The 21,420-nt window shown below is 42.3% G+C and overlaps 1 protein-coding gene across 2 annotated transcripts in view; it reads left to right on the top strand.

The window, feature by feature from the left end:
• LOC136444697 (cyclin-G-associated kinase-like) overlaps window positions 1-21,420 on the top strand; it is a 50,697-nt gene that overhangs the window by 27,116 nt on the left and 2,161 nt on the right. Inside the window, exons 18-24 of one of the 2 annotated variants that reach the window (XM_066442388.1) lie at window positions 12,030-12,109; window positions 12,791-12,981; window positions 14,187-14,228; window positions 14,710-16,134; window positions 16,464-16,481; window positions 19,278-19,426; window positions 20,888-21,064. In XM_066442388.1, coding sequence (XP_066298485.1) covers window positions 12,030-12,109; window positions 12,791-12,981; window positions 14,187-14,228; window positions 14,710-16,134; window positions 16,464-16,481; window positions 19,278-19,426; window positions 20,888-21,064 — 2,082 coding nt within the window. The remainder of the gene's footprint in view (window positions 1-12,029; window positions 12,110-12,790; window positions 12,982-14,186; window positions 14,229-14,709; window positions 16,135-16,463; window positions 16,482-19,277; window positions 19,427-20,887; window positions 21,065-21,420) is intronic. The other variant, XM_066442389.1, reaches the window with a different exon arrangement.

Here is a 21,420-nt window from a genome sequence, read left to right on the forward strand (position 1 = left end):
GGTCACCTTTGCATAGCGGCCACCTGCCCATAGTGGTCACTTTTTGTCGGTCCCTTGGATTTTTCCCATTGACATAAGCATTAAGAATTAGGCTATAGCGGCCACCTGTCCAACGCGGTCGCGGCCAGACGATTTTCGGTCCCGCGAGTACAGTAACACTGTCGGTAACGGTCGCTGCGCGCTGGTAGAAGCCGCATCGCCACCGCACGCCGGGTTCAAAATCTTCATTTTTTCACGCAGTAATCAAATTTATGTGGACTCAACTGGATAGGATAATAATAAAGAAAACCAGAATGTTTTATCTTTGTTAGAAATTCCATGGTTTGACGCGAAGTCAAGTATGATTTTCTTCACATGGCTTGCGTTTGTACATCGTGGCAAAATTGACAATTTCTGTGCATTTCGACCGGACAAATCTTACATGTACCTGAAAAATACAACCCGCACATGTACCTGATGCAGTAATTTCGCGAAATGTTTGAATGCCGGCCCAATTTCCGTTTTCCCCGGGAATTCAGCCAAAATAATTTGAGCTCAAAACGTGTTTCGCGCGATGTTCAAAATGGCGCTGATAGTCACCAGCATAAAGGTCAACGGAAGACACCACTGTTACGGAGGTATAATATGCTAAATTTATTTTGCTGCAAAGTATCACTGAGGATGATTATTTTACCAAAAGCTTCAAAATAAATATAAATAATATCAATATGATGTAAAATTTGGGCTATTGCAATTTTCTGAACAGAAAAAAAAGCCATCAAAAGAGCGACCTTCTTCTGAGTACCCTATTAGCATAATGGTAGAAGCTGATAAACAACAACAGACTAAGGGAAACTGTCGCCGCGATTTTTTGTTTGAAAACGGTCGAAAACGAACAGTAAGTGGCAACTGAGCAACATGTATTTTGTTCTTAACTAACTAGGTGGCATTTTGCTGCGAAGGACTTTGTTTCATATGATTAAAACTCATTGGTGACGCGTGTGCCGGCAGCGAAGCAGTCGCGAAGGATCAAGAGTAGGCGATGCTGGTCTGTTCAGACATGAAGCTCGAGCAAGCCATGGGTTTTGGAGTTGGCAGATACAATACTTCTTTTTAAGCCAATAATAGAAGTAAAAGAACAACAAACGAACCTCTAAAATGTGACTTACCTATGCAATGTTTACATGTGTACTGTGCGGTGAATAAATGTATCTCAGTTGGTACTGAAAACATGTGTCCCTCGAGATCAATTAATTGACCTTTTCTCCATAGCGGCCACCTGTACATAGCGGCCAGTTTTGGCCAGTCCCTTGAGTGACCGCTATAGACAGGTTTGACTGTACATGGAACACAAACTACCCGCAACAGACAAGTTCTACCTACACCACTGGGAAAGGAGATTTGAGGGGGAAAATAATTCAATTCTGTGGCAATTTACAGGGGTAACAGTTCAGTGCAGTAAACAAAAATCCACTTCTACCCCAGGCCCTGGACTGGTGCAGGTTTGGTGCAGCTAGACATAGAAAATACGTTTTGCACCTGCAGAACTCTAATTTCACATGGAAAATGATTTTATGCAGGACCTAGTGGTGCACAGTCATGTATTTTGAGCCCTGACACTTGTAACATACTGGAAATACAGAAATGTTTGCGGTGGATTTATGTTCGCTGTGTTCGCGGTGACCGTTTCACTGCGAACTTAAAACCACCACAAACATTTTTGTCCAATACTGCCGCAAACTTAAAACCACCGCAAACACTCCATTTGCGACTTAGTGCGAAATAAAAACCACGCAAACTTAAATGTATTTACTGTATTCATTGCTGTAACCAGTCTGTACGACAGTTTTGAATGTACAAGGTTCATACCTGCATGATATAGTAAATCACAACTGCTTCCTTCTCCATGTCTGTAATGTTTAGCTGCTATCGTGTTTTGAAATGTTTTCACCAAGATTTTTACAGCTATGGTGTGATGTTGCATTAGACCTGACTATGAAATCAATTATAAATGATACACTCTAAATAAACTTGGCACAGAAAGTTTGGAAACTTAAGAGTCATTGCACGAGAAATCCAGGCAAAACCAGGCAGAGGTGGGAAGATGGGGGTCTGCCAAATCGACTCAAACTTTGTATGTGTGATAGGTATGGGGAACTATGAACAGCCATATAATTAAAACCCCCCAGCTATTTTTCGTTATGGCGTTCTGGGACCCCCCTCGAAGACCCTCAAAAATCGAACAATTTATGGTTAAAAATTACTGAAATTACAATGCCCACCCTGATAGTTACAATAAATATATGAACATAAATCTTATATTTCCATATAGCATGGTTTCTAGAGCTTCATTGACCAAAAGTTCAAGATCAAGCATCAAAGTTAAGAGGGTGTACTAGGGGGTTATCAGAACCAAGAAAAGCAGAATTTTCATATCGCTAAATTTTTATCATTTTTAAGGGGCTTTTTCTCCAATCACCAGCAATATTGATGAATGGTTTTACCTTTGCTAGAGAGAGGAACATCTACTGTGTCAAGAACAAGCGTCGTTTAATTGGGCCATGCATAACGGGAGCCGTGACTGGAGGGTCTTTCTGGGGATTTTTCGTGTTTTGGACTAATAATAAATCAGGTAATAACGTCTCATTACGGTGTAAGCCATGGCTATTTTTGTGTCACTGTGTGGAAACCACGGATAGATGCCAAGAAATACCAACGTTAATTAGAAATGTAAATTAGGGCTCTATATGGGGGTTATGAAGGCACTTAAAATGGAATTAAGCTGATTTTACACATTGATTGTTGTTTTCTGGGACGTCAATCACTAAGTTCCTCAATCAATTATTGTGTGTCATCACTATGAGGTACATAATGACAAAGGCTCTGCATGGGGGTTATCAGGACTCCATATATGTTATTTTGTTTACCGTAAGGCACATTGCGGAACACTTCTATTTGCCTATAGCAGTTCCTATTCTAAGATTAACCTCCTACATACATACACATCCACTAGAGACCATTGTTGGGGGCACACACATTTGTGGACTGAGGTAGACGCATTTATGGTATTCAAATATTTCTATAAAGGGCTCTATATGAGGGTTATAAGGACACTTATAAGGACACTTGAAAAGGGATGGAGCTGTTTTATATATTTTTCTTGCTGCTTTCTAAGATGTCAATTACTAAAACCATTGAGGACTTTTACTATGTGGTACATAATGAAAAAGGGCTCTGCATGGGGGTTATCAGGGCTCAGCAGCACACAACGACAGCTTTGACATTGGCTTTTAAGGACGAGTGCTAGTTGTTCAACAGCACCCTTAAAAACATAACTTCAATTTCCTCTACTTTTAGTCATTTTTTGAAGGACTTTCTCCCTCAACCAGTGGCTTTTGCAAAAGAGTGAACATTTGCTAGATAAGAGATTCTAGTCTTTGGACATTTCAATGAGGCTTACAAAGGTTACAGCTTGGAACGCTGCCAAACAGAACTGCAAGGCTTATTACTTGTACACACACTCCAAGATCATGTCCTAGTTAATATCTTGCAGGGATGGAGTTGGCAATTGAATGGGCAGAAATAAACACATATGTCCAGGGTTCAAGTCAACACATGGAATGGCACCATTGTACTTGTCAGCATTGTTCAGATGGAAGTCTCCCCCTGCACTGAGAGTCCGAACAGAGGCTAAACGCTTACCTGCCTCACAATCTCTCGGCTAATGTAGTATAGGTTTGAAGAGCAAAGTTATGGAATCAATGAAGCATACATTATCATTTAAACACCGCGTTACCAGCAATACACAGTTGTACTGTGTAGCTAGGCTAATGATACTGTGACAATTTTTTTTTAATGTTGTTATTGTTATTTACAGTATGCGTTGCTTCATATCATAAGCTGCTATTTTTTATCATTCTGATCACACCAGTATAACTGAAATTTAATGATGATAATTTGGCCCATAATTCAAACCTGTTATCCTATATACCTGTTGGCAACGTTACTGCAAATTTTCTGACTGAATGGACAGGAAAGTCTGCAATGATTGAAGGCTCTGTATTGGAGAGTATTAGACATTATACACCTGATACATCCAGCTGTTTTTACGATTGTCTATACAATTTGATTAGAATTATAATGGATAGACGATCATAAATTTGAACACCATATTGTAAGTCTTAACCAATAGAACTTTCACTCAGATCATTCGGGATCGTGCCAGAAAACTTTGTTAATGAACTGAGCTTTAGAAGGGCTTTGTTTTTGTGTCAGAGACTATACTTTGATTTGACTATTCATTGCTGATAGCTTAAGTTAAAATTTTTTTCATAGATTTATTCCTATATTAATGCATACTTGTTATGTGCATTATAAATTCATTAACAATGAAGCGGAATCATAACTGAAGGACCTAACCTTGCGGAGCATCCGAGTACCTCAGAGTAAAGTGCCTTCAGAATTTCTTACGTGTATCACATAAAGAACCTAGGAACTAAAAGCCTCTGATTTGAGAAGAGTCTAACCTGCCTGCACCTATTGCAGCTACAGGTTGGGCTGTAGTAAAAAGCCGTAGGTAATATTATAACATGTACAGATACAGAAAGCATTTGCTTTTCACCAACTGAGAAGTCACAAAAATACCTAAAGATTAAACTAAAATGCGTCTACCTTAGTCCAAAAGTGTGTGTGCACGCACAATGGTCTCTAGTGTATGTGTATGTATGTAGGAGGTTAATCTTAGAATAGGAACTGCTATAGGCAAATAGAAGTGTTCCGCAATGTGCCTTACGGTAAACAAAATAACATATATGGAGTCCTGATAACCCCCATACAGAGCCTTTGTCATTATGTACCTCATAGTGAAGACACACAATAATTGACTGAGGAACTTAGTGATTGACGGCCCAGAAAACAACAATCAATGTGTAAAATCAGCTTAATTCCATTTTAAGTGCCTTTATAACCCCCATATAGAGCCCTAATTAACATTTCTAATTAACATTAGTATTTCTTGGCATCTATCCGTGGTTTCCACACAACGACACAAAAAAACCATGGCTTACACGGTAATGAGACGTTATTACCTGATTTATTATTAGTCCAAAACACGAAAAATCCACAGAAAGACCCTCCAGTTACGGCTCTCGTTATGCATGGCCCAATTAAACGACGCTTGTTCTTGACACAGTAGATGTTCCTCTCTCTAGCAAAGGTAAAACCATTCATCAATATTGCTGGTGATTGGAGAAAAAGCCCCTTAAAAATGATAAAAATTTAGCGATATGAAAACTCTACTTTCCTTGGTTCTGATAACCCCCTAGTACACCCTCTTAACTTTGATGCTTGATCTTGAACTTTTGGTCAATGAAGCTCTGGAAACCATGCTATATGGAAATATAAGATTTATGTTCATATATTTATTGTAACTATCAGGGTGGGCATTGTAATTTCAGTAATTTTTAACCATAAATTGTTCGATTTTTGAGGGTCTTCGAGGGGTGTCCCAGAACGCCATAACGAAAAATAGCTGGGGGGGTTTAATTATATGGCTGTTCATAGTTCCCCATACCTATAACACATACAAGGTCTGAGTCGATTTGGCCGACCCCCATCTTCCCACCTCTGCCTGGTTTTCTCGTGCAATGACTCTTAACTTTGGCTGATCTATTTCTGTTGTTTCTTCTCAATTTCAATGTATTATGTATCATTATAAAGCTTCTGCGATTTCCTTTCATATGATATTCAACATTATGATTGTAATCGCATGGAACGAGAACCAGGCCTGCTTACATGGTGGGTAGCATACAAAAGTGCCAAATTCACCCTACTGAAGTCAAACACTCTATGCAGTATATTTTCTTCTTTTCAATTTGACTTTTGAACGAGGGCGATATGAAACGTAAATAGATGGGTCTGGGCTGCTGAAAGACAATTCCATCCTGTGTATCCCTGCATCCTAGAAGTAGTCTGCAGTGGTCCTTGCTCTGTGTGGGCAGGCATTGTCATCTTACAGAATGGCATTCGCCTTCATCAGGGACATCATATCCTTGGTCTCATATTGCAGAGCTAGAGGAAAGAGATTGTGTCACTGGATGGAGAAGGGTGTTCCTCCATCTCGCCACATGCATTGAGGTTGCCTGGGATGATGAGCCTAAGCTTGCTTTTCCTCTGGCAGTTACAGTGGGGCTTTCGGGTTATGCATCAATGCCCCGCGGGTTTTTGCGTGTATCCCCGCGGGTTTTTGCGTGTACCCCCGCGGGTTTTTGCGTGTATCCCCGCGGGTTTTTGCGTGTATCCCCGCGGGTTTTTGCGTGTACCCCCGCGGGGTTTTGCGTGTATCCCCGCGGGTTTTTGCGTGTACCCCCGCGGGGTTTTGCGTGTACACCCGCGGGTTTTTGCGTGTATCCCCGCGGGTTTTTGCGTGTACCCCCGCGGGGTAAAAACTGTGTCACGGAACCCGCAAGGCGGAAAACGTTGTGTGAGACCTTCAGGCCATCGGCGCTTCCGAACTCACGGTCACGGACGATCTGTTGAGCGCCGATGGAATCCCTCGCAGCCATTTGTATTTTGTGTTCATCGGTCACATTTCACGGCGACAATTTTTTGGGGCCGGTGGACACTTCTTTACGGAGATTTCGGTACCAGTTTATAGTGAGCTTGCGTGTCCGTACCGTAACAACAGTAACGTTGGATACGGCAAGGGCATTTTATGATGTCTTTGGATACAGTGAGTGATTGATCGGAAGAAGCCAGTTTTCTTTTTTTTCCAAGCGGCGCGCATGAGGTTGTTGACCCCAATAAATTTGGCTACGCAACTTGCGTTGACATGAGTGCGGCGGGACGATAGTGTTTAAGTTTGTGGTTCTAAAAAAGAAAGACAAATAAGAGATTGGCAATAATCAGATTTTGAGTCATACATGTTGAAGACTAATTGATTTTTTTCTTTCAGCGTAGATTTCGTTGCCGACCTCGGACACTTTTATCACTGCGTTTCGGGCTCCTGATCCCGGTCAGAGACTGGGTGGGACTTTCATTGCTCTACGACGACCAGACTTGTTAGATTGGCATTTACTAAAGGTTTTGTCTGAGAGAAAATGGCATCATGGTCAAGGATATTGATCCGTTCTTGATTTTGACGCCGCAAAATCGTCATGCTAATTAGGAGATTCCAATGTAAACTTTCCCCCCTTATACGGATCAACGTAGGCTGGTAAGAGATCATATTATACTTTATAGCAGAAAAATATAAGATTTTACCGAGATCGATTTCTGTCTTGCACTTGCCGCCCAAGACGGTCATTTTATGCATTAATGAACAACTCCCTTTAATCACCTGTAAAAACTCGCACGCCGACGAGAAAGAGTCAAACACGCCCCTGTAGATCTTAGCCTGATATTTTCGAATTTTCACAAGCATCGATACGAGCATTGTAATTTTGTATCGGTTCCATTTAAAAACAGTTTTGACAGAAATAGAATACTAGTTGATCGACCAAAGTTGGATTTTCGAATCTCAAGGCTTTAGGCTTGCGCTTTCCTGTGTCCGCCAGCTGAAACTTCAGTAATTTGACACAGGGCGCCGGCGGGTCTTCGTACACACGTGCTGACTCATGATCAATAGCGAAGAGTGTGTGTAACATATAAATAAGTAATAAAGATAAGTAATAATAAAGAGTATCGATAAAACAGGAATGTTATTGTACCCTATGCCTAGTTGATTTAGAAAAGTAAACAACGAATCTCATCCACTGCGACAGTAGAGTCAGTTCCCCCAGCCTGGCTGTTGCTATGGTTGTGATTGACAGTACACATGTCGGTCCTCTTTAACGGGTCGGACGGATGTCTATAATCAAAGTCAATACAGACGTGCAAAATGTCTCTATCGTGGGCTATGCGATAGTATAAGTAAGTTAAAAAAAGTTCTGATCAAGGATTTTTGACTGCGAAATAAATACAAATGGCGGGAGTTACTGGAGTATATATTTATGCCATTATGGATAAGTTATTTACGTTGATGAAGGCTATACGCTATCAGGCCTTATGATTAATTAAGTTAATACGAATACAACAATGTAGTGAGTGAATAGACATCAGTAGCTACTTTTCTAAGCTATGATTCAGGTTTCCATCCGCCGGCTTCCGTGGAATTACACTGCTGGTCGTCGAGAGTGCAGCTGGGTGACCAACAAGACCTACCTGTTTCTGTCGGAGCTCTTGGGCCGTCGAGGGTGCAGCTGGGCGACCAACAAGACCTACCTGTTTCCGTCGGAGCTCTTGGGCCGTCGAGGGTGCAGCTGGGCGACCAACAAGATCTACCTGTTTCCGTCGGAGCTCTTGGGCCGTCGAGGGTGCAGCTGGGCGACCAACAAGACCTACCTGTTTCCGTCGGAGCTCTTGGGCCGTCGAGGGTGCAGCTGGGCGACCAACAAGATCTACCTGTTTCCGTCGGAGCTCTTGTGGGCCGTCGAGGGTGCAGCTGGGCGACCAACAAGATCTACCTGTTTCCGTCGGAGCTCTTGGGCCGTCGAGGGTGCAGCTGGGCGACCAACAAGATCTACCTGTTTCCGTCGGAGCTCTTGGGCCGTCGAGGGTGCAGCTGGGCGACCAACAAGATCTACCTGTTTCCGTCGGAGCTCTTGTGGGCCGTCGAGGGTGCAGCTGGGCGACCAACAAGATCTACCTGTTTCCGTCGGAGCTCTTGGGCCGTCGAGAGTGCAGCTGGGCGACCAACAAGACCTACCTGTTTCCGTCGGAGCTCTTGTGGGCCGTTCATGGTCATCGGATCGACTCAACCATTCCACAGGGAATACATTCGGTGTTTCGACGATTTTAGACGTCTTGGTCACATCAAGTACAGATAGAAGGTAATGATTGCTGAAACATTTCTTGATTTCAAAATGATGATATGAAACAGACCCAAAACACAAATGTTGTTTTCCTTTCAAAGTTCCGTTGCATATCTGTTCAAATTGTGTTGGCGCTTGTACTTATCGTAACTAACATTAAACTTCTTCTATGTAAACTTTCTAACATGTTTGACAACTGTTATGGGTTGTTGAAGGATGTTTCCTCTTCTACCTGCTTCACTTGTGCTTGGGTTGTTTGTCAACAACACAATGTCATGTACATACTACGTCACAACATTATGAACATATACACGGAAGGTACGTTTATACCAGGATCATCGATCATCATTCGGCAGCTACTGTTCCAGGAGTGGGACGTTTTTGCGACTGGTGAGACAACAGCCAAGGCGCTGCTAGAGGTATGCTCCAAAATCTTTGGACCATTCGGGTACTAGCTCGACCAAGTTTATAACATCCTTGGTTGAACATTGCAGTTGTGACTAATTGCTCATTTTTGGTAAGTTACTACAGAAGTAACATTAGCCTTTAGTCGTGATTAGTTTGGTTTGATAATTGCGACAGACGGAAAGTTACTTAACGTATGTTAGTAATAATTCAAAGAACATGAACGTGTTAGTGAATAGCTGTTAGTTGGATGTTTCAGAAATAGTTCCGTTTATAATAAACAGTCAAGGGTTGCGGTGGACAAAGTACCGACTTGTATGTAAGAAATAACTCAAAGTCAAAAACCATGAAAAAAAGACAATTGCACACAAAATAACTGGTAAAATAGTTCGGCGATGGTCCAACTCGGCGAATAGTATCACACAGTTAAAAGCGTGCCTCCTGGCACTTCCGGGGAAATTTTATCTGAAAAAGAAAACAATAACTAAGAATTAAAGCATTTCAATATAGTACGGGATTCATACGACAATATTACCACATATACTAGTACTCAGATCGCGTGGATCATTTACACCCACACCAAGCCGATATATATTTCGATTTCTCCGAAACTGTTTATGACAGGTAGAACAAACAATGAAAAAATAATTACATGTCAACACAGGGCGGAGAAGAGAAAAACAACGTTCAGAATGCTATTACAATCAGCGCGGTCCGCTTCTTTGAAAACATGCCGTCAAAGAAACCGCGCCTCGCCGCCCATGTGTCAATCAAACTGAGCCGTGCACGAATCCACATGGGGTCTGGACCAGACCAGTTCAAGTTACAAATTCGGGAGGTTCAGCTTTTGCTACAAATTATTCCACTGGTATCTGAACAAGTTACATACTCAGTACACGCGTAAAAAGACCACCATATCTATCTATTTCCGACCGCAATGATGCAGATCTCATGTTTGCACTAAAAATCCTTATTCGACAACATGACAAAGGAACATGCCCCGTGCCATGGTGTTTGCGCTTCGTGCGTCAAACTTTAGGAACCTCCAAATTTGCATAAACAGGTCACGTTCCAGTTTTCAATGCGGAAGCGGTATCGGTTCCCACGATAGCGGTGCGGAGCTTCAAGCTCGAACACAGCCCGAAGGAAGATATTAAAAAATAGACATGCCTCTCCCGTGCCGTGTGTAGCTGGTAGTGGGACCTCCAGGACTTTGCACGACTACAGGAGCCGTACGGGTCATTCCCTGACGATCATTCCGATAGCATTTTGTTCGGAGCTCGAATTTGTTATTGTTATGCTAAGATAGTTTATCTTTGCCGGAAGATTACCAGACAAACACAAATTATTCTAATATTAGTATTATGATTACTACCAACACAGATGAGCTTTCATTACAAATTATTCTATTTACAGTAGCGTCTACAATGATTAAACGTAGATTAAACGTACACTATTCATTATGAGTACAAGTACATAATACCGCTACCATGTGATGCCATTTTCTTTGGGTGGCCCTGACGCTAGCCGCGGCAGCGAGGCGTCCGCGTCGCATCATCGGACACATCATGATTTGAGGTGTTATATATTAATACCTTTTTTATGATATATAAAAAAATACATCTTGGTGGAATAACGCCACTAGTGTTTATTTGTTCTGTTATTTTACCGTATGTGCTGCAGAGTCGGCTGTCAATCTGCTCTAGAGTCCGCTCGTGAAAATTGTTGCAAAATCTACCCGAAATAACGCGGTACAAAGCGGCGCCGGTGCGTTCTAGACCAGATCTAGACTGAAGGTCTCACACAGCAGATCGGGCTGCGGGACAAACCGACGGCCCGCGGGTATACACGCAAAACCCCGCGGGTATACACGCAAAACCCCGCGGGGGTACACGCAAAAACCCGCGGGGATACACGCAAAAACCCGCGGGGATACACGCAAAAACCCCCGGGTATACACGCAAAAACCCGCGGGGATACACGCGGGGTTTGATGCATAACCCGAAGACCCCACTGTATACCGCCCCCCACTATCTGTGAAATAGTCAGCATAGTGTTCTACTCGCCGCCTACACACTTTGATTTGGTCATATAACAGTCAAAGTGTAACCTCCTCTCATCAGTGAACATCACATTCCTCCACACACCCATCCATCCACGATGCACGACATCACCGCAAGTGGGCTCGGCGCTGAGCTGCGTGTTTGATAGTAGCAGGGAAATTTCGGCACTTTTTTCATGCGACCCACTCACGTAAGCAGGCCTGGTGCGTGTTCCATGAGATTAATTATCTGTTGGATATCATTGGAAAGGCAATCATCACACAAGCTTTCCAATGATATATAACACATTGAAATTGATAAAAGAAACAATAGAAATATGATCGACAAAAGTTAAGTTTCCAAACTTTTAGTGCCAAGTTTAGATAACAAATTGAAACTAACATATTACATGTACAAACATGTTTTTGCTGTTCACCTTTTAGTGCACAGTGCTATAGGTCAGCAAGTTTCCTTGCTGTTTCAGTAGCAGGGTATATTTTGACAGGGACTGGGTTGCTATATAGCCCTTTCCCTTTGCTCGAGGCATCTCCTCAAACATGGGACCCCCATTTCAGGTCCCTTGCAAAAGGCAAAGGTTCAGCCCCAACTGAGGTGCCCTTCCCGGGATTTGAATTGGGGTCTCCCAGTTAGCAACTAATCAGAACCAGGAGCTCAACTGTGAACAGTTCAGCTAAAGGGACATCCCTACTTGTTATGTATTATGTATGAACATGACATATTGTTCCTATTCCAGGTGACGTCCATCAAGATGTTCCAGGTCCAGTTTCACACAGGCTTCGTGGATCCTAAAGCCTCTTCCATAACATTTTCCAAGTAAGAAGCATGAATGGATTTTATTTAGAAATGTTTCTAAAATGTATCCTTAATGTACTTCAGCCTAGTGGATTTGTGACATTATCTAAACATCACCTATTCCCCCAATGCCTGGAAGTTTACTGTGATAAGTATACAATTATTCCTATAAATTCATACAACAACTGTAAAGAGTTTGTTTACAAAAGACCTACACATGTAGACATGTGTCAAACACAGAGTACTGCATGATGATGTTCTGAAATTTTTGGCATGAATTTAAAGTATAATAAAGCCTTTTACGACTATCCACCAAAACTCAAATCATTGTGGTCATTACTTTGGCATCTTGTGCGTCAGTAGCATTGGGTGAGAGAGAAGGAAAAACAACAGACAATGGAGCTGCGCCCGAGGTGTGCGGGCCAACATTAGTGCTCTCCTTGCTCTACTTAAAGTCAGATTCCTCATCAAACTTTTTGGCAATGCCTTCGTAGATTTGTGCATGAGGAACACAAGAATGAAACACACACTACTCTGACCGTCTTCCTTTAACTACCTTACTTCCTTCCCTCTGGCCTACTAATTTTGAAAAGGTCGTCGCCTGCAAAGTAATGATCACAATGACGTGAGTTTTTCATGCCAACAAATTTGAGTTGTTTTTTTGACTGCCCCTCATATTCACCAGTGTCTGTTTCCTCTCAGGTATGACCTTGATGCCTGTGACCTGGCTGACAAGTACCCCGACCTCTTCAGTGTGACCTTTGAACTGTCTGTAGGACAGGAGCCACAAAAGAGGGAACCTGCCCCGTGGGAGAACTTCTCCCTTAAAGGCATCAACCCAAAGATTCTTTTCACTGCATCAGAAGAATACTCACAGGCTATTGCTGACTTTGGTAAGCTAAACTTCTACAACAATTGCTCACAAGTATAAATCAAGGAGAGATGTTTTAAAAAAGATAAAGGTCCCATAGTCTTTTTTCTTTAGGCTGTTGAGGCAGTGAGTTGCTATCAACTGTGGCACTATATTGGAAGGCGGAGCCCATCCCTCTCCTTCCACCGCCTTTTACCTCCCCAACCGAAGTCAGATCATACCCATTTTTACACCTGGGTGGAGTGCGGAAAGTCTTGCAAAGGACCTTTCCCAAGGGCAAAACATTGGTGGCAGTGTCAGGATTCAAACCCAAAACACCAGTACATGTATGCCAACACAACGGCACTAGGGGATGTTAGTGGACCTAAACTCACATGCCAAAAAAAATCAAATCTGGTCACGACTTCCTTCTGTCAACCAGAAAGGAAATAACGTAACATAACATAACCAACTAATAATATACTGTAACAGTTAACAACAAAATTATGCACAACCCTTATCAATTTTATATTTTTGTGTTTTTTTCTCAATAATGAAACATAGTTAGATATTTCATTCTGTAGTTGTCAGTTGTGAATTACAGAAGATGGCACATCAAGAACTAATCATACCCTTTCTTGTCAAAGTTCACAGTCACAAGTATGCAAATACATTGTAGCATCAAACCACAGTTACTAATAATTATAACAGTAAAATGAAATTTTTACAAATACTGTTGCATGATTATATTTGTTGATGTTTTTAACTTGCGCTAGTAGTTTAAAGCAATTACCATGTTTCACATACATGTACATGTAGGAATTTAAATTAAATGAGAAGTTACAACGGGTATCAACTAATTTTGTTGTCAACTGTTACATTGCAATTCTTCTTGAACTTCATTAGGAATAGTGACATAAGCTTCTCAATGGACACTGCCCTCTGTACCTGCAAAAGTACCTCAGAAACAATGGTTACTAAGTATCTGATAGCAGTCAGGTATCCAAACGTTTTGAGGACCTTCTTCTATAGAGCCATCTTACTTAGGAATATTTTTACCTCCTTCGAAACCAAACTCTGGGCATCTCCAAGTTACCCTGCTCTCCCTGAGAAACTAAGTAGGCTTTAAGTAGTGTTTAAAATTTTCTTTAAAGAAATTGTGATCTTACTTGCTTCCTTTTGTCTTCATTGCTGTCAACAAGTGGGATAAAAGGGTTATTGTACTCAATTTGACTGTATGTTTTCCAGGTAAATTGCAAGCCACAAGTTTACCATCAGGACTTCCAGCAGGTACATGTTTGTGTTGTGTTTGTTAGGAGCATGTTCACTCAACAGCAAGAAATATTGTTGTGTTGGAACAATATAATGTACATGTCTTTGGTATAGTACATTTTCAAAAATCTGCCATGTTTTTACCAGTTCCCGTCTTCCTGTTGTCTATTGCGGAGTGCTGATGTTGTCAATAGCGTCTTAGATGGGTAACCCTGTTTTTAGCAGTTCCCATCTTAACATCCTATGTTATCATGGAGTAGGAGCTCAAGAAGCAATTTTTTCAGTGACAATATTAAAAGAACAATATTATCATCCACTGTGTTATCACCAATAATTATTGATGTTGCATCGCTTAGAAATGTTCCTAATCGTTCCAGCAGTTCTACAATGATGTAGTGTTGCCACAACCTTAACATACTAATTGACCTGTATGAATTTTGAAAATTCCATAGGATGCACGTTTCATCTTACATTAACTCAGAGGGTCTCCCTTCCTCAGGCCGTACTGAGAGAGTGATGATTGCCCCATACCAGGATCACTCCGGTCAGGACAGCGATGCTTCAGATGCGTCACCCTCACGCTTTGACCAATCAGGAGAGCCTACATCCCCCTCAGAGGACCCAGAAGGCCATGTGGCATGCCCCGCCCGCTCTGCGGAGGAACAGCTGGAGCTGATGTCGGAGGAGTCGGAGTCGGACGATGAGTGGGCGGCCTGGTCCAGACAGAGGAGCGGGCAGCCAGAAGGTGCTGATGCTGAGGATGACACCGTCGGCTTCCAGCAACTTAATGAGGAGGGAGAGAGCACCACCAATCCTGCATTCAACCTCTTTAGCACCAACCTCCAAACTACTGACACTTCAGCAGAGGGTGGTGCTGTAGATCTGCTGAACCTAGGTAGTGAGGACCCAGCACCAGACATACTGAACAGCAGTAGTGAACATGGCCCGGACCTGCTTGGTGGTGGATTGAAGCCAACACAATCCAACGCAAGCAGTGTCAAATCAAGTTTGGAGAACTTAAGCAACCTGAACTTCCTTTCAGGACAAGACCAGAAAGGAGACCAACTGTTTGACCCTAGAGCGAAGCAGAATGGGTCACAGATAGAAAACTTGCTCGGTGATACGTATGATCCATTACACCAGGACAAAGAGATGGTACATCCCAAAGTTGTAAAGTCTTCACCGGGAATGTTTGACCCATTTGCAGACTTCTCAAATGATAAAGTAGATGCTAACACATTTGACCTGTTCACTTCACCCTCCAAAAGCCAGTCTGGTAGCAGTCAGAAGGGCACTGATGATTTTTTCAAGGTCATGGAGAGCACACCGACCCAGGGCCCGTCTGAGACAGATCTGATGGGGACCTGGGGGCAGCAACCCAGCGCCACTCTCACCCACGTGTCCACAGACCCTAATCTCTTAGGTACGTGGTCACCCAATACCTTCCATCAGAGCCACTCGCAGCCTAACCTGATGGCGTGGGGCGGCACTAGTCCTGGCAGCAGTGGGAGAAACACCCCCATCAGCCTAAGTGGGAGGACAAGTCCTGTCACTTCCCCCAGCCACCAGCCAAAACCGGCAGGTAAAGTCTACGACCCGTTTGCGGACTTGGGTGACTTACGGAGTCATCTAAGTCCAGGAAACAAAGGCGACAATTCTGCTTCTCAGCCACCGGCGGCTAAACAGGCAGGCGGCAGCTTTGCTGGGTTGGGGACAGCCTCACCAGGGCAGGGGTGGGGGGGAGGTCAGGGTACAAGGCAGCAGCAGCAGCAACCATGGCAACAGGCTGGCAGACCAATGGGAGGACAGATCCCACAGGCATCTCCACAGCAGCAGCAAGCGTTCGTGTCCAAACCAAATTATAACATCAACCTACCAATGTCAGATAAGGACAACAAATCCAGATGGAATCCCTCTGCATATGGTAAGATATTTTTTTCTTTTATGGAGATTGATATATAAACAGGGTCTTTAAACAATGCTTGAATCTTGACTCATCAAGTGCTTTATATTAAGCATATGGGAAAGGCATTGCAATATGTTTTATTGTCTGTTATGAAACTGTGATAAAGGAACATTATGGACTTATTAATAGTTTTAGGTTTAAGTGCCTAACTTGTTGAAGATTTTCAAGTTTCAGATCTAAAAACATGTTTACATGTATGATCTGTGTACCTAGCATTTGCATGCACAATATTTGTTGTGAGCTTTTACATGACATCATGGCCATGCTTATTTCTCCCTGCATACAAGGAGGTTTACAAGGTTCAGGTGAGATGTGCCCTTTTCTCTGTCTTGGACAACACAAGCTTTGCACTAATCCAACAATTATCACAAGACCACACAGCCATGTTTCAGTCATGCTCTCTGTCAGGGCCAATTGTTACAGCTGGGATGTGGTCTGCTGACCTTTATGAACTTTGACCAAGTCTGGTCCAAGCTGATGTTGATCAATAAGCAGGCCTCCAACCGGAGTTTCTTTTACGATTTAGTTTGTAGGCTGACACCATCAGGCCGATGCACTATAATCGCGCCAAGAAAAGTACATATGTACATGTACATACATGTTGTATAGGACGGAAAATCTCATAATTTCAACAAAAAGCGGTTTGATGGTGCTTTCCAATGTATTTCTCGGTATCCTCTGTTGTCCCTTTATTTTGGGTAGTCAAAAAGTCAAAGTTCCTTCCCGCACCGATGGTGCATAGGTCGGCGCCCATCTCTGTTTCAGTAGTCCTTGGGCCACACAACTTTGTGCAATCACTACAGCAGGGGGCTAGTCCACTGGTACATGTAGTGGTGTGTGTTAACTTCCATACTCTCTCCCAAATGCTCAGTCCTAAGCAGTATATACCATTTTTTCAAAAGTCTTTGGTATGACCCGGCCGGGGATCGAACTCACAACCTACCATGTGCAATGTGAACACTCTACCTACTAGGCCATTGCACCGGTTATTTTGGGTAGAAACCATAGTAAAATGTAACTTTTGGACACAAAAATTATCATTTTTTTAACACTTTTTTGATCGAAGCTGCTTGACAAAAAAAGAGTTTTCCTGGGGTAACGGCACATTTGCTCAAAAAGCATAATACTCACTGCCTTTTCAGAAGATTCAAAATATCTCTCTATATAATATATACACACAGCTATAACGATCACCAAGCAATAGGGGGTAGAAATCAGGGTGACGACCACGCACTTCCGGCAGATTACTGCGCCCTGACCTCAACCCTGGTTAGATTTGAACTCCTATCCGGAGTCTTTAGATAGGAGGGCATCCCCTGGATGCAGTAGAAAAAACACGAAAATTAGATGCCCTACTATTAGGCAGGATGCCCAGAGGTTTAATTGGTTGGCATGTTGCTCCAATGCTCAAAAGTTCAGTCCTAAAATTCCAAAGCATAGAATTGACTCTCCTAATTTTCCCAGACTTCTGGTCTTCTTCCAAATGACTAACCTGGCTGCTTCCATCCACCACTAACCCATTGCATCACACGGTAACGTCACATGTCCTCAGCAATCAGGTCAGTCACCCTGAAGAGGGCCGGTGGAAAGTTTGAGTTAACTGTGGTAGAAAGATCATGATTTTTCCCGTAAATGCTGTTTACTACATTTGATGAACCTGCATAGTCTCCAAGCAGACCTGCGGGTTGGCAAAGACCGTATCCAACTGGCAGGAGGAGTTTTTATAGCCAACCCAAGTCTCATAGCCAACCCAAGGTCTGCCACAACTCAAACAGGGCGGAGCATTTCTATTCAATAAAGGTGTCGCTGCCCCTCCTCGTTGTAATGCTAACAGCCGTACGAATGTCCGGGGTACTAATCTTTTTATGACCGATTTCTGGGACAAGCCCAGTCACCCGCGCACGTCCCAGTGGGAGGTTCGCGCCTTGTAAGTTCTCACAATAATACAATGTACAGTGTTTCCTTTATCAGTGTCACCCATCGGTGATGTTTGAGGCATCATCAGAACCATTCTTACAAAAACATTTGTAGGGAATGTTTACTGTTTCAGGTTCAAGCAATGTCCGTTACACAATGTCAATAATGTCCTTGGTTCAAGCCAACACGTGCCGTCGTAGTTAAACCTTATAAGTTAAACCTTTCTTTTGCGAAACAAAACACTCCACGAAGTAAATTTAACTCTAGATATTGCTACAAAAACTCCTTCTGCAAGTTGGCATGATACGGTCTTTGTAGCCGTAGGGTCTCAGTTGGAGACTAGACAGCCCGACCTGGCGCCGCCCTGCACGCCCGTGCGGGCGGAGAGTAATCAACTCATAAACACAAGCAGTTTGAATAGGTAACAATTAGATGTTAATAGCATTTGTTCAGACCGACTTCTGGCAGACCTTGGGTTGGCTATGAGACTTGGGTTGGCTATAAAAACTCCTTCTGCCAGTTGGATACGGTCTTTGTCAACCCGCAGGTCTGCTTGGAGACTAGAACCTGCATGCAAATACATGTATGTCCCACTGAATCCGCCAGTTCATGAAGGAACACTGGACAGCCCAGAATAGTCACTTCTTCTAATCAATAAAGAATGAACAGCCAGTATCCTGAATTGATGTAACCTTGTTCTACAATTACATCATCACCCTCTGGGTTCTGTATCTACATCAATAGCGGTTCCTATTCTAGCTCCATTTCACTCCCCTGATCTCTTCCCTGTCAAATAAGCTGGCACTGCTTAAATTAGATCAAATGAATAGGCTGCATGAGACAAATGATTGGTATGGATCCGCATAAGAGATCTGATTGGCTCGAAGTCCTTTGTAGCGGCATGGTAACAGGGTTCAAACAGGCATTCAGAAGTTCAACCACAGTTTCACTGATTGTTAAGAGATGATGGCCAAAATAATGTGGCTCTAGTGTGTACTGTATTATATGCAAATATAGAAATGCCAATCATTTCTTTTCTGACTGGTTCCTGACTATTAGTAGTTGGAAGGAAAGTGATTAGACATTCAATCGAAACCAAGCTAGAATATTATAGCTTCCAGGTGTCAAGGGTAATGATCTCATCCTTGAGCCTTACCAGACATGTCATTATCACATGTCTACAGGTGCACGTCCAAAGGTGGAAGAAACAGCATTTGAAGACCTCCTATCCCAGCAGGGCTTTGCCTCTACTGGTAAAAAAAGTGAACGTGTCTCTATGAAGGAGTTGAGGAAAGAACTTCGAGCAGGGGAAACAGACCCTCAGAAACTAAAGGTAGCTGATTGTACTTTTACTTGTATGTACTACATGTACATTGGATTTTGTAACATTTTTATCAGTTAACAGTTGTGCATAAAGTAATTACATCGTGTATCAGTATTCAGAATTTGGTCCTCAACCATGAACCATGAATACTTTATTATATAGTTTGTTCCTGGGGCATTTAATACAGTTCTTTACACACAAGTGTGTAGTCTTAGACCCCGCTCACGCTCAAAAAAATGGATCGGATTAAACATTTATCGCGATAGAATGAATCCGATCACGATTGATTTTTGTGTTCACTCTGCTTTTCGCCAAGTGGATTAAAGTATGCCGTGATTCCAGTTTGATTGAAGCAGTCGCTGCATTTCACAGAAGTATCGCTTGTTAAAGGTCATAGGTTGAGGTCAAAGGTTATGGACACATGGTACCGATGTCATATTTGAGGTGTAGATACATGTACCTTTAGGAAAGGTGAAAACACTTGGATATAAATTATGCTAATGAGGACCTTATTTGCATGATTAATGCAGAAACTTCACAATTCCCCTACGGTAAATGCTACTGATATACTGTCATATTTGAGGTGTAGGTATCTTTAGGAAAGGTGAATACACCTGGATGTAAATTATGCTAATGAGGACATCATTTGCATAATTTATGCAGAAACGGGTATTTCCAGTACGGTAAATGCTACAGATTTCATATTGGAGGTGTAGGTATTAGGAAATGTGAATACACCAGGATGTACATTATGCTGATTAGGACCTCATTTGCATAATTTATGCAGGAACTAATATATTTCACAGTAAATGCTACGGATACCATATTGGAGGTGTACGGTCCTTTCGGAAAGGTGAATACACCTGAATATGCGCTATGCTAATGAGTACCGCTTTACGTAATTTATGCATAGTTTTCATATTTCTTTTGTGGCAAATGCTACAAATGTCATATTTGAGGTGTAGGTACCTTTTTGAAAGTTGAATACAATGGAATGTTCATTATGCTAATGAGGACCTCATTTGCATTATTTCTGCGGAAACTTCATATTTCCCTTCCCGTACATGTTACAGATGTCATATTGGAGGTGTAGGTACCTTTTGGAAAGGTGAATACAGTGGAATGTGCGTTATGATCATGAGCACCTCATTTGCATAATGTATGCAGCAAGTTCATATTTCCCTTACAGTAAATGCTATGGATGGCATATTGGAGGTGTAGGTAGTTTTAGAAAAGGTGAATACAACAGAATGTTAGTCATGCTAATGAGAAGCTAATTTGCATAATTTATGCAGCGACCTCATATTTCCTGTGTATTTAACGGGAGGGGAATATCTTGCATTTTCTCGAAAATGTTACCTTTCTAGTATTGCTACTACGGTATGTTTTGGTAATGGATATCACTGCTTTTTTTTTAAAGTAAATTCATGTGTACCATGAGGCAGTTAATGCTGATCTTGGTTCCCACAGATCCTGGACTGGATAGAAGGGAAGGAGGGGAACATCCGAGCTCTGCTGAGCTCCCTGCACACAGTCCTGTGGGAGGGCGAGCACAGATGGAAGGAGGTGGGCATGCACCAGCTGGTACAGCCCGACCAGGTCAAAAAGTACTACAGGAAGGCCTGTCTGTCTGTCCATCCTGACAAGGTACGTGTCCATGTATGGTCTATTGTCTCATACCAATACCCGAGAGTGAACATGTACATTATTAAGTAGGGAGGCAAGTACTACTGTAGATTAAGAATGTCTGAGATGTGAGACAATGTGACATAATGAGTTTTTGTCGTTACCCCTGTCAAGGACTTCATGTAATCCTTGATGTGTGTGTTTTAGGTATTTTTGTGGTCTTATGTTAGGTAGTGACCAGCAGGATACTGGTAAGGCTTAAGAAAATTAATTTTGTATTTCCAATTATGGAAGTTCCTGAATAAACTTTGGTTGACAGGTAGGGATTCTCTTTTTTTCTTTTAGATTTTGGCTTAAGAGATCCAATAATATAAAAA

Source organism: Branchiostoma lanceolatum, chromosome 11, assembly GCF_035083965.1.
Source record: "Branchiostoma lanceolatum isolate klBraLanc5 chromosome 11, klBraLanc5.hap2, whole genome shotgun sequence".
Classification (NCBI taxonomy): Eukaryota; Metazoa; Chordata; class Leptocardii; order Amphioxiformes; family Branchiostomatidae; genus Branchiostoma; species Branchiostoma lanceolatum.